The sequence below is a fragment of the Sinocyclocheilus rhinocerous genome, unplaced genomic scaffold (assembly GCF_001515625.1).
Source record: "Sinocyclocheilus rhinocerous isolate Xijiao unplaced genomic scaffold, SAMN03320098_v1.1 scaffold1938, whole genome shotgun sequence".
Classification (NCBI taxonomy): Eukaryota; Metazoa; Chordata; class Actinopteri; order Cypriniformes; family Cyprinidae; genus Sinocyclocheilus; species Sinocyclocheilus rhinocerous.
In genome coordinates, this window is record NW_015629065.1 from 2,109,323 (window position 1) to 2,122,189 (window position 12,867).

General features: G+C 36.9%; 1 protein-coding gene across 1 annotated transcript in view; it reads right to left on the bottom strand.

Moving 5' to 3' along the window:
* Nucleotides 1-12,867, bottom strand: part of cpne2 (copine II) — a 29,417-nt gene that overhangs the window by 7,451 nt on the left and 9,099 nt on the right. Inside the window, exons 2-14 of the mRNA XM_016550579.1 lie at nt 12,422-12,624; nt 10,594-10,773; nt 10,339-10,413; nt 10,181-10,252; nt 10,004-10,087; nt 9,756-9,845; nt 8,463-8,561; nt 7,743-7,826; nt 7,249-7,308; nt 3,787-3,920; nt 3,623-3,677; nt 2,551-2,602; nt 2,335-2,468 (exon numbers count right to left, since the gene is read on the bottom strand). Of these exons, the coding sequence (XP_016406065.1) occupies nt 2,335-2,468; nt 2,551-2,602; nt 3,623-3,677; nt 3,787-3,920; nt 7,249-7,308; nt 7,743-7,826; nt 8,463-8,561; nt 9,756-9,845; nt 10,004-10,087; nt 10,181-10,252; nt 10,339-10,413; nt 10,594-10,773; nt 12,422-12,595 (1,293 nt within the window). The 5' untranslated portion in view covers nt 12,596-12,624. The remainder of the gene's footprint in view (nt 1-2,334; nt 2,469-2,550; nt 2,603-3,622; nt 3,678-3,786; nt 3,921-7,248; nt 7,309-7,742; nt 7,827-8,462; nt 8,562-9,755; nt 9,846-10,003; nt 10,088-10,180; nt 10,253-10,338; nt 10,414-10,593; nt 10,774-12,421; nt 12,625-12,867) is intronic.

Sequence of the window (12,867 nt, forward strand, 5' to 3'; positions counted from 1 at the left end):
TACTGTAGATTATTTTTATGGTACTTTTTTATGGTAAAATAAATATATATTTTTTTTATATTTTATGGTACTCACCACCCCCTTTATTTCACTGTATGCAAAAAACAACTAGTACATTCAGCTTAACTTCTCCTTTTGTGCTCCACAGAATAAAGAAAGTCATTATTTTGGAACAACATGAGGGGGAGTAAATGTTGATGACAGAAGTTTTATTATTGTATGTACTTCTCCTTGAATACAGTGAAGCCAACAGTCAGTTTAATAGTAATAGAAAGTGTCTGTGCTACAAATAAAGTGAGAGAAAATTCAAAGTATGTGAATGTAAAACATTTTACAAAGCCATAAATCAGTCTACAGTTGATTAGGTTAGCAATTCATTCAAAATTGCCAGCTTAGAATCAGCTAAAGCCAAGAGGCACTAACAGAGCCACAGTTGAGAGTGCTTTTTTTTTTAAAGCAAATTTTGCACACGCACACAGGAAGTTAACAGAGTGAGCTAAACTTCACAAGTGGAAAGCTGCAGGAACACCCTGCCTGATGAAACACAGACACATTGTGCTATCACGGAAGAGAGTGAGCCCCGGTCTGTCCGCATGTGCTTCACTCAAATGTTGCACCTATCTAGGAAACCGAGGAGCTTTTACAGTTTCCACTCAGCTTCTGGGGGGGAACACAGAGTAATACTGTTCCTCTCTCAGTGGAGAGATTTGCGTAAAGTGGTTGTGGATCCACTCCAGTCTTTCCTCATAGTCTTACAGACCAAGTCGCCAAAAGTAATGGGATGTAATAAGACTAATAAGGCTTTTAAATGGAGACTTGCTATCTGGTATTGTGCTGAGACACACACACACCAGTCTGTAACTTGAGGACGAGCCTTTCTGTCCATTTAATGAGTGGCCACTAACTGTTAAACTGCTGAATAGTGACAGCAAACGTTTGTTTGTGCTCGATTTGTGCTGGTTTGTGCCATTAAAAGAAACCCCAACTATGACCGCTTCTTTTATATAACGAAAATAAACTTTTTACGAACAGTGACGTCAATCTCCACCCCATGCCGTCCAAATCTCTCCAAACCGGCGCCTTTCGTTTGTGCTCGATTTGTGCCGTTAGAATAAACAATGTAACCATGAGCTCTATAAATATAACGAAAACTTCACTCTCCAGCCCATTGTTTTTTTTTATTATTATTGTTCGTGCTGCCTTAAAACTTTAAATTTAGTCAACTCAAATATCCAAGTTTTCACCAACTTCATATTTCAATTTGACTAAGCTTAAATTTCAAGGCAGCATTAAGTTGTAAAAGGTTTTTTATTTTTTTACAGTGAGTCTAAATCGTTCTAATCCATTTGTGCTCGATTTTTGCCATTAGAATATTGAACACTGTATTTATCCCCCCTAAAAAAATAACAAATATATGCTAATTCAGGACGCTCTCCTTGCCAAATTGCCCTAAAACGGTTCCGTTCGTTTGTGCTCATTTTGCGCCGTTAAAATGAACATTCCATTTATTTCTCCTCTGTAAGACTTTACAAATATCTGGAGGAAAAGTGATGTCACGCAAGCCGCTCATCCAAATTCCTGTCTTCTATTGTTTGCAAATCTGCTGGTGTGTTTTTCTAAGTTTTATTGTCAGTGATTTCATCAAGCACCAAATCCAAATCTTTCTTTGTGTGTATAACAGTGTTTGAAAATTTCTCTGCAGGCTATTGCAACTTATCACATGTCCGTGTTCTTGTTTGTTGTTCAAAAAATTCTACATAGGACTAAATTAACTGGTTTATTCAAGTTACAAATATCACTGAATCAGCCTAAATGCAATCATTTATGACAAGGTATACCAACAAAACAATTTTATGTCAAGTTTACTTTGTACATTATCATTTCTATAGCCGTAATTCAAAGCAAGTAGCCTTCAGCACAAATCGAGCACAAACGAATGACAGCGGTTTTGTGCGATTTAGAGGAACTGGGGTGGAACAAACGTTCGTTTTTGCCGCACAAATCAGCACAAACGTAGCACAAACAAATGGCATAGTTTTGGTGATTATTTCTTTTCATGGGGTGCCAACTTCACAGAGGTTTCCAAAGTGCTTTAGCTTCACATGTGAGACTGCCATGGCCAACAGATGGCAAGCGTTTCAGAGAGTTATCTGCTAAAGCCATCAATTTATCAGTGTACAAGCTATCATACAATCCGAACAAGCTAAATGTACTTCCGAAACAGGTTTGGCTTACTATCCCAAGCATTAGATTGCTCCTAGATTAACCAGCTAGACTTCTTTCCTACTTTTCCTACAGAAAACCCATGATCCTCTTGAATGTTTTGACACTTACTGCTGCAGTGTCCTGTTGGAGGGCCTGGGTAGCGAAGCGGGCCACGTGGTTGATGATGGGGGCGAAGTTAGTTGGTCCATAGAAGCGGATGTGAGGCAGGCAGTTGGAATAAGCTTGAACGATCCCCTCCACACCTGCATGTACATAAAACACACCATGATAGATACTAACTTAACTTTATCTGTGGATGCTGCGGAAAATGTTTGTGAGCCTCACCTGAGCAAAAAGGGTTGGTGGGGTTAAAGTTGATTGCAAATTCATGGGATACCTGGAATACAAAGAGAGAAAAACAACAACAATAACACGTCAGTAGCTAAAAAAAGACTAATACAATAATAAAAAAATAATAATAATAATAAAAAAATAGGACTAATAAATTTTTAATGTCACAATCAACAGCTGGAGTGCCCTTGATGGCCAGCTGGTGATTGTGACATTTAATATATTTATGACACATACAGTACTACTGTTCAAAAGTTTGGGATCTGGTTTATGTCTTATTATCAATGTTGAAAACAGCTGTGCTACTTAATTTTTTGTAGAAACTGTGATACATTTTTCCAGATTTCTTTGATTTATAGAAAGTCTGAACAGCATTTATTTATAAAAGAAATCCATCATGTTTTTACGGTCACATTTGCTCTATTTAATGCATCCTTGCTAAAGTATTAACTTCTTTTGGACTAGATACTATTGAACAGTAATGTTTATTTCATATATAAGTCACTGCAATTACTAACAGCACAAAGATGCCTTATTCACAAAACTCCACAAGTGCCATTTTCTGGCACAAGTGCTATTTTTCATGTTACGCTGTTATAGTTTAAGAGGTTTGTGTACAATTTCTATTGATCATAGCAGCAGTTATTCATCAATTGATAGAGAAGAACACTATAACTGGGCATAAATAACAAGCAGCAGAGATAAGTGCTAAAAGAAACGCAATGCATGGAATTAAACAGCACTAAAGGCGGGTGCAGTTCTTTCCTTGTGAAATCCCCCCCTCAGACTTCCTTGTATTCACTCCAGTGCCATGGCAACGCAGATGGGATGACAGTTGCATAATCATTGGGATATGTGAGTATTATTGATTTTCTTTATCTGCCTCTTCTCTGTCTTGCACTTTCTCGTTTCCATTTAACACTTCCGAAAGCTTTAGCAGCCTTTCGCATTCAATTCCATTTGATTATTTCAAAGGACAACTAGTATGAGATGCACAAAAATAAACACACAAAAATAAATTTACGTGGACACAAATGCACACACAGTTATGGACGCTTTTTCTCACCTTCCAGTCGGGTGGGAGTTGAGCCCCAAATCCAAGTGCAGGAAACATTTTGTCCCTGTGGAAATGAAGTGTGAACAAGAAGGAGTGTGATTTAATCAGACACTGCTTTTGTGGCCATATGCAGACCTTTAAATTGTGTTTTTATTAAAAACACTGTTACATACGTGTCATAGTCTTGGATGATCTGGCCTACAGCCCAGATGGCGGACAGATATTCGTTGCTGCCCATTGGGTTGATATAATGCAGAGACGACGGCTCCCTGGGACTGCCATTGGACGCTGTGAAATCGATGCCAACCTGGAGAAACACACATTCACAATGTAATACGCTAATGCATGCCAATTGGACTGGTGTATAAAAAAATACAAGCAGCTGTTAGTACGATGCATTTAATAAGCTTTTCCCTCAGTTAGTGGGGCATCAAAGCTCATAGCTAAAGGCGATGTTGTTAACACCCAGGGAGGTTGTACCGTCAGATCTGCTCAAGCTGAGATCTGATAGCTCTGTCCTATATGGCAGTCATGAACCAGGAAACATGTTCTCCAACTACATCCTTGCGACAAAACATGTTTACCAATGCAGGGGAAACCCTGTGTCTAACATTCACACTTGCTAGAGCACACTGGATGATCACTCCCCTGAGGCTGAAAACAGATTAATGATGGGAATGGAAAGGGAAGAGGGTGGAAATGATAGGACGAAGGGAATAGGAGGTGACAGAATGAGGGTGCCCTTTATTGTAGTCATCCTCACATTGCCTGTCATGGCCTCCGGGTGACCGAGCTGTGAAGTTTAGCACATGAGTATAAACTGAAGTGATGTCTACTCTATTTTCTCTGGTGTGGTTGTTACAACTGTTTCTTTGCGGGAGTATCTGTCTTGCAGTAGATAAATATGGAGTCATGGAATATACAATACGCCCTTCACACCATAGTAAAGAGAGAGTTCAGCTATAAATTAAAATTCTGTCATCATTTACTGCCCTCTTTTTTAAATTTTTGTTCGTCCGTTGAACAAAAAAGGAGATATTTGGTTTTCCCCTCCACCATGGCACCATAAATGATGGCAGAATTTTCATTTTATGTGTACTGTTTCTTTAAGAAGTACAGCTTAAAAGGAGACAACACAGCTGAAGACTAAAATTTTGGATTTTACCTCAAAATGATATAAAATAATCTACAGACCTTGCCCAATTCTCCTCTCCAGAATTCTGCAATGTCCTTTGCTACAGTGAGTATAATCCTAAAAGCCCTTTCTCCATCTTCAATATAAAGAGAAAACATATCTTCTGAATGCTGCATTCATGAGTCTGTTTGCCCACTGTTGAACCTTGAGCTTGACTGGCTTTATAAAGATGCTGTGAGTACTTGGTAAACAGCTGCACTGAAGCTGCAGGAGGACTGAGAACTGAGATCACAGCTGCAGCGCTGAAGAAGATACTAGAAGAAGAAGAACTACCAGCACACTGGATCTTTTAAGAAAGATGGAGTGAAAGCAGGAAAGCAGTAAATGACCTAAACCATTAATCTTTGCTGGAAGAAATTGAAGACAGTGTCTTCACAAATACTGTCAACAACTGTCAAGTTTAAAGGGACAGTTCACCCAAAAATGAGAATGCTAACATCATTTAGTCACTCTCACGCCGTTTTCTTGGTGCATTGACAATAGAAATAGTGATGTCAGATTCATGAATGAATCGGTTCTGAATGATTCATTCATAAATCAAACTGATCGGGTTCAAGATGTTCATGTCTTTCTTTCTTCAGTCGCAAAGAAATCAATTACCATGTAATTGACTTCAATGGCGGCCAATGGGTTGAAGGTCCAAATTGCAATTTCAATGCAGCTTAAAATGGCTCTACACAATCCCAGCCAAGGAAGAAGGGTCTTATCTAGCGAAACAATCAGTCATTTAAAAAAAATATATATATACATTTATATACCTTTTAACCACAAATGGTCGCACTAGCTCTGCGATTCGCATGCACGTCTTCACGCATTGCGTAATCACTTTGTAAAAGTCACACATGGTTAGCTCTTCGTCTCTGTATTTCAGTTCAAAAAGGTAGGGTAGGGCGAAAAACTCCATCTCATTTTCTCCTCCAACTTCAAAATCGTCCGACATCGTTGTTTTACTTTTTCTTGTAAAGGCCGTTTGACTTTCTTTGCACGTTCGCTTTGTAAACACTGGGTCGATACTTCTGCCTACGTCACGCGTGCGTGATTACGTAATGCGTGAGGTCCAGCTAGTCAGTGCAAGACGAGCATTTATGGTTAAAAATTATATAAATTTGTATTTGTTTTAGAAAATGACTAATCGTTTCACTAGATATATTCCTTAAAGGGGTGGTTGATTGCGATTTCACTTTTTTAATGTTAGTTAGTGTGTAATGTTGCTGTTTGATCATTAACAATATCTGCAAAGTTACGAAGCTGAAAGTTCAATGCAAACGGAGATATCGTCTTTTAAAATTCTGGCAGTTTAATGCCTACAAAAACGACTGGTAGGGACTGAGAGGTGTGGAATAAAGGTAAATTATGTGAAAAATAATGCGTTTTTTAACAAACGAAGCATTAACACATGTTAGACTGCACCCCATAAACACAATCAAGCCTATAAAAAAAACAGTCAACCACCCATTTAAATAAAAAGGAAGTGAACTACTTCTTTAACAACTCACTGGAAGGCTGAGTGAGCTAACAAAACACTTATGGCTTCAGAAGTTCACTTCTAGGATACTTTTATGATTCATTGGCTTCCTTTTTGAAGCTTAAAATGACCAGTCCCTGTTTAATACAAATGAATGGAAAAGAGCATGGATAACAGTCTTCAAAATTTCTCCTTGTGTGTTTTTGCAGAAGACAGAAAATCATACAGGTTTATAACAAAAACTGAGTAAACAGAATGTTCTTTTTGGATGAACTAGCCTAATCCTTTAACAGATAGGAACATATTTAAATATAATAATAATCTATACAGAAAAACTGCACTGGTGAAATCTGTGAGGGCTTATCATAATCTGCAGGGTAACAAACAAGCATGCATCATAAGGTGGCCTCATGCAAACAAGATATCAAATCACTTTCCTTTGTTCAGAGGCTCACACAGCTTCTCTTGCTTTCTCTCCCTCTCTCTTTTTTACATCCCTGTGTCTCTCTCTGTCTTTAGTTTCAAATGAGAGACATGGACCTCTACACTGCAGCACACTGTAACTATAGCAACCTGTGAATTTCACTCACTTTCTGTATCATTTCTTTCCAATCACACTGGTGAAGGCAATTGAGTCACATAAAGGAACCATATATAGAGCCTGCTCAACTGGACAGTGTACGGAAAGAAAGCTTTTAGAGTATCGGATTCAACAAATTTGACTTTAACCATCATTTGCGCTCAGCGATGTAAACCATCAAACACACTTCAAATCTGACACTTTACAACCCTCTTGATTGCATTCTGCCATTGTGGTTTTCAGCTAAAATTCTTCTCAGTGACAGAATATATTTCAAAATCATCTGCATACAAATTATATTTTTTGCATTTTGCATGCATGAACCCCCCCTCCCCTCAAATCACTGACAAAAAAAAACAGACATTCAATTCCAGAGGTGACGTTATCATACTCACAGTAAACATGAGCTGACAGCCACCCAGAATGTAGTCCAGGAAGGAGTAGTCTCTCGTAATCTAACAAAGGAACGGCAAAAGCAAAACGTTTTATATTCACATATACAAAACACGTAACCACCCTTTCACATTCCCTCAAGCTAAAGGTTGTAAAAAAGCTGTTAATGTGAGTTCAAATGGAGATTTAGTCATGTTCTGTTTTAATGCCTGAATCCATCAATAGAAGCGATTAAATGGTGACGGTGCAAGAGTGACAGGTGTTTTGTGCTGATATTAATACATGTTATTTAAAGAGGATTTAGCACTATTAAACTAATCTGTCCTTACAGAGAAGCCACAATTAAAGGCCTTTATTCGTAATATAAATGTAATTAAATAAGCTGGAACATGGAAGGTGCTTTAATGTGCAAGCAGAATGTATTTAATACTGCTTTTTTTGTTGCCTGTGAACAGCGAATGTGTCAACATTTTTATTCCCTTTTTTATTTCCTTACCTTGCATGACTTCATTATTATGACCCCAGAGTTTTTGTAGCTCTTTTTCTTCTGTTTTTTAGGATTAATGCAATCAAACTCAACCTGTGAACAGAGAGTCCAGTGTTATTGTCCACTTTAATTAATTTTTAAAAATTAATTAATTTAAAATAAAAAATTTATTATAATCAATAATAATCTCAATTCGTTTACAACATGGCACTAAATACATCATATCTCCTAGCTAAGGCTGTGCAAAAGAATGTCAGTACCTGAAAGGAGCAAAAGGGCATTTATTAGTACACTAACTCTTTCTCCAGGAGAACATTTACACATGCTCTTCCTAAGTGTGACTGGTGACACATAATGCTTGTTCTGGTAAACAAGGCAGCGGTAAAATAAGAGTGATTTGCATCTCAAAAGAACCAGTTACTCTCTCTGTTTCTCCCTCCCACCTCTTTTCTCCTCTCTGTCTCTCCCTCTCTCACTCACTAATTCTCAGCTTCATTATGCCAGATAATGAGGCATAGCTAGTACTCACATAGTATTCTGGCGCAAGAGTGGCAGGCATTAGTGTGAGCTAGGGCTGTGCGATATTGAAGAAAAATGCGATATGCGATATGCGATACGATATTGCTTAAAGTGCCACATGCTCGTGTGAGCCAAGCTTTACTTCACGCATTTAGTTCCTACATTCTGGAAATTATGAATCTCTACAGTGTTAATTGAAGGCAAGCCCACCTCTACTCCGTTCTGTGCTTCACTCATCTTGTTAACAGTGGTCTGAAACTCGCCGATGAAGTCATGGCCTCCGTCATTGTCGTAATCGTAGCACAGCACCTGTGACATCACACGTTTACTGCGAGTACTGACATGCATGAACATGTTAAAGGAAATGGATGCTGATCAAATTTGGCAGAATTAATTCTGGGTCATCAGGACGAGATGACATATGAGCAAAAGAAAAATCGAAACTGCTTAGTAGTTATTTGAATAGGTGAAAGATGGGATAAAGTAATGATATAGTTTTTGTTTAGCATGAAAGAGTTTGAATCTGGTCCAAATATATAGTTTTTTTTTTTTTATAAACCAAGCAAATTTTCAACTGAACAGTAAGTGATCACCATGATTTTTTTGTTGTATGAAAAAGAGCATCAGAGTGACAGAATTTTAAAACAAATGGCCTTTAGAAGCTGCAACCTGATTGGACGTAATGCATTTGGACGCATGCTACCATTCTTCAAAAATCATCCTAATATGTAAACATTTCTGATTATTATCAATGTTGAAAACAGTTGTGCTGCTAAATATTTTTGTAGAAACCATTATACTGATATTTTTTCAGGATAGATTAGCATGAAAGAGTTTGAATCTGGTCCAAATATATATATATATATTTTTTTTATAAACCAAGCAAATTTTCAACTGAACAGCAAGTGATCACCATGATTTTTTTGTTGTATGAAAAAGAGCATCAGAGTGACAGAATTTTAAAACAAATGGCCTTTAGAAGCTGCAACCTGATTGGACGTAATGCATTTGGACGCATGCTACCATTCTTCAAAAATCATCCTAATATGTAAACATTTCTGATTATTATCAATGTTGAAAACAGTTGTGCTGCTAAATATTTTTGTAGAAACCATTATACTGATATTTTTTCAGGATAGAAGATTCAAAAGCACATAATTTATTTGAAATAAAAATATTTTGTAGCATTATAAATGTCTTTAAATGATCAATTTGATGTATTCTTGTTCAATAAAAGTATTCCTATCTTTATTAAAAATCTTATTTTGAATGGTAGTGAAATTGCATGATTTCTGCCAAAGACAAATAGCTTTTTTCACCTAAAATAATCTAATTTCTAAAGTTAAAAATCTTTTTTTTTTTTTTTTGGAAGCTTTATTTCACGAATATATTTTCATTTTAATATATTAAATGTTATATTAAATAACCTAGACAAATATTCACACACTGGTAATATCCACACACATAGACTACTAGATAAAGACACAAAATATAGAGGCACACCTTGATGTGTCTGTCCACATCTCCATTACAAAGTGAGATTAGAGGCACTGTGAAAGGCTTCCATACAGGATCCAAAGTGTTCTTAATGACCTGAAGTCAAACACACAAATGGCTATTATTCTCTTCCTGGCCTTCATTAAATGGATGAATACAGTCTGAAACACAAGCTTAACATCTGATAAAACTGTAGGAATAAAAGTGGACTTAAATGAGAATATCAGCAACATAGTTTCTATTTAGCATCTCACCTCTGTTCTGTGAACCATCATCCATTTCCCATCATCCCCTTGTTTGTGGAATTCTAAATAGGGATCTGATTTACCGAAAAAGTCCTGAAAACCAGCCACAAACAAAAACATCAGCATCCTCTATCACCGAGCGCTTTTTTAAAGCACTTGAATGGTTTTCACAACCTCTTAACTCACTTTTTTATCCAGCTTCCTCCCACACATGGTTAGGGTGATTATTCTGTTGTCTGATAACTCCTGGGCTGTTATCTAGACCAAACAGAGCATATTATGATGCTCTGGTACAAACTCCATCAATGCATATGTCTGTTATAGTGTATTATGTGGTGTCTTACTGTGATGGCCCCCTTCCCTGCTGGCTTGCCATTAGCCAGAATCAATGGTCGATGTAGCTTCTTATTTGACACAATCTAAAACAGAACAGATGGCCTGATAAACGCACAAGTAGAGGCAATACAGAGAGCTAATTTATCATAACTAAGATCATAAAAGCTTATGTTAATTACTCAAGATTATCTCATTACAGTGGTGTGAAACAGAATATAGCAAATTGATCTGGAAGTAGGTAAAATATGAAAGTGTTACCATACCACTCCCAGTGTGCACGTGAATTCACCCAAAAAGTCGTGTTCGTAAAGCTGGGAGCTGCATTTGTCCTCATCAAACATGGCAAACTTTAGCTTCTGGACCTCCTCAAAGTGGTAATCCACTTGGAATTTTACACCAAATACTGGATTCAGATTGTTCACGGCAGTCTCTGTTCGAGCCAGCTGTAATGAAATGTCTTTCAGTAGTGTAATATAAAGTATAAAAATAACTTTTGCAAATTAGGTGAAAAGTGAAATACTAAAAGTTAAGATAAAAGATAGCCCAATATATCAAGCTGGCAAATTAATTTACCAATATTCTCAGGTCACATCTCTCCGTAAATTAAATCAAGAGTAAATAAATCTGAAATTATTTTTTGCATAAAAAATAAAGCATATTTTTAAGAAAAATCATGATTCTTTGGCATTGTAGCATTATTTTTATGGCACAAAATCCCCAAAAAAGTTCTAGACTTTAAGTTAAACACCACACTGAATTGAATGCGGATGAAAACGAGGCTGTCAGGGATAGACTTGCAGTCTTTAACATGGCATCCATTGTATAAAGGTCCAACGTCACATAATTTTTGCAAACTTTTAAAACTGTTTTATGGAGCTTTTGTGTACTGATTTTTTTTATTTATTTTTTTTGGCACTCGACAATCGGTATGTTGTTAAATGCATAAATGTTAAACAACAGTACAATCCACTGAATGCAATAAATTTTTTTATCCCTCCTAGCCTCATTTTCGTTCCTGCCAAAATTTAAATACGACACCACCCTGATTAAGACTGTAACAATCGGTATGTTGTTAAATGCATAAATGTTAAACAACAGTACAATCCACTGAATGCAATAATTTTTTTTTATCCCTCCTAGCCTCATTTTCGTTCCTGCCAAAATTTAAATACGACACCACCCTGATTAAGACTGTAATAATTTGTAAAGTTTTTTTTTTTTGTCATTTTGTAATCTGTTATTTCTATTACTCAAACTTTTCTTATTACTGTAATAAAGTAATAAAATATTAGTGCAATAAAAAAATGAAAAAAACACAACTTCAAGGTATCCCAAATGAAAGGCAGCACAACAGTAAATCTTTATATACAAAAATATTCATATTTAATGCATTATTAATTATTACAGTAATGAGATTATTTTGCATTACTCACAATCAGTACCATACTGGTGTAGCAATCATAAGAACATTAATAACAGCTTGGGCAGAATCTTTGTTTATTATTTTTGTAAATCTGTATGTAAATCTATTCATTTATTATTAGCGTTCTTATTTCCTAAACACATCATGTTCTAAAATGCATGTAACCATGCATTTTTATAGTACAAACACATTCCTTTGTTTGTCCCTTGGTGTTTCCATGGTTACAGTGTGCTGTGGAAGAGTGATTTAATGTGCCGGCTTGCCCTACTGACCAGCAGCACTAGCCTGTGATGGCTGGAGCGCTGAGGGCACAGTCCCATAGAGACTGTACAGACACACGTGTGCTCGCACTGCAACCTATTTTGATCCTCGGCTCATTTTTTTATTCAGCGTATGAAGAGATTAAAACCTGTTTTCCTCTGATTTTGCTTCCTACATGCCAGCTATTTCAGCTTTCTATGCTTCCAACTTGTGCTCATGTCCCCAAAGATATCTCTACATGTCTGTTTTGTTACAATCCCAATTCCATCTTCTTTTCTTTCATATTCACATGTCAGTCTGCTTTCTATCTCTAACTATCAGCAGATTTTATTAAAGGTTAACCTGTGTTATCCACAATAAATCTGTGGAGGTAAGGTGGAAAGTGAACACTTTTTATCACTTCTTACCTCCACCCAGTTGCCATCCACATCATGGAGAAGAACACAGAAGGGGTCAGACTTGGATGCCACGTCGCGGTCTAGCAGGTTGGAGCCACAGACGGAGAGCTCTACCTTTGTGATGCAGTGCTGGGGCCTAATGGCAGGACCCACGTCGGGGCCCGAGGCCAGAGTATAGGCCATGGAGATGGGAGTACCTCGTCTCCCACACCCTGGGTGCAACAAAAGAGTATTTCTCTACTCAGTATAATTTCTTATATACTCATTTGCAAAGTATTATTCATTCAGTAAAAACAAAATCTAATTTGAACCTGTAATAAACAAAACATTTTGAAAATTTTAAAGGGGTCATGAAGTGAGAAATCAAAATTCCCATGATCTTTTAATATGTGACCCTGGACCACAAAACCAGTCGCAAGTCGCATGGGTATATTTGTAGCAATAGCCAACAATAC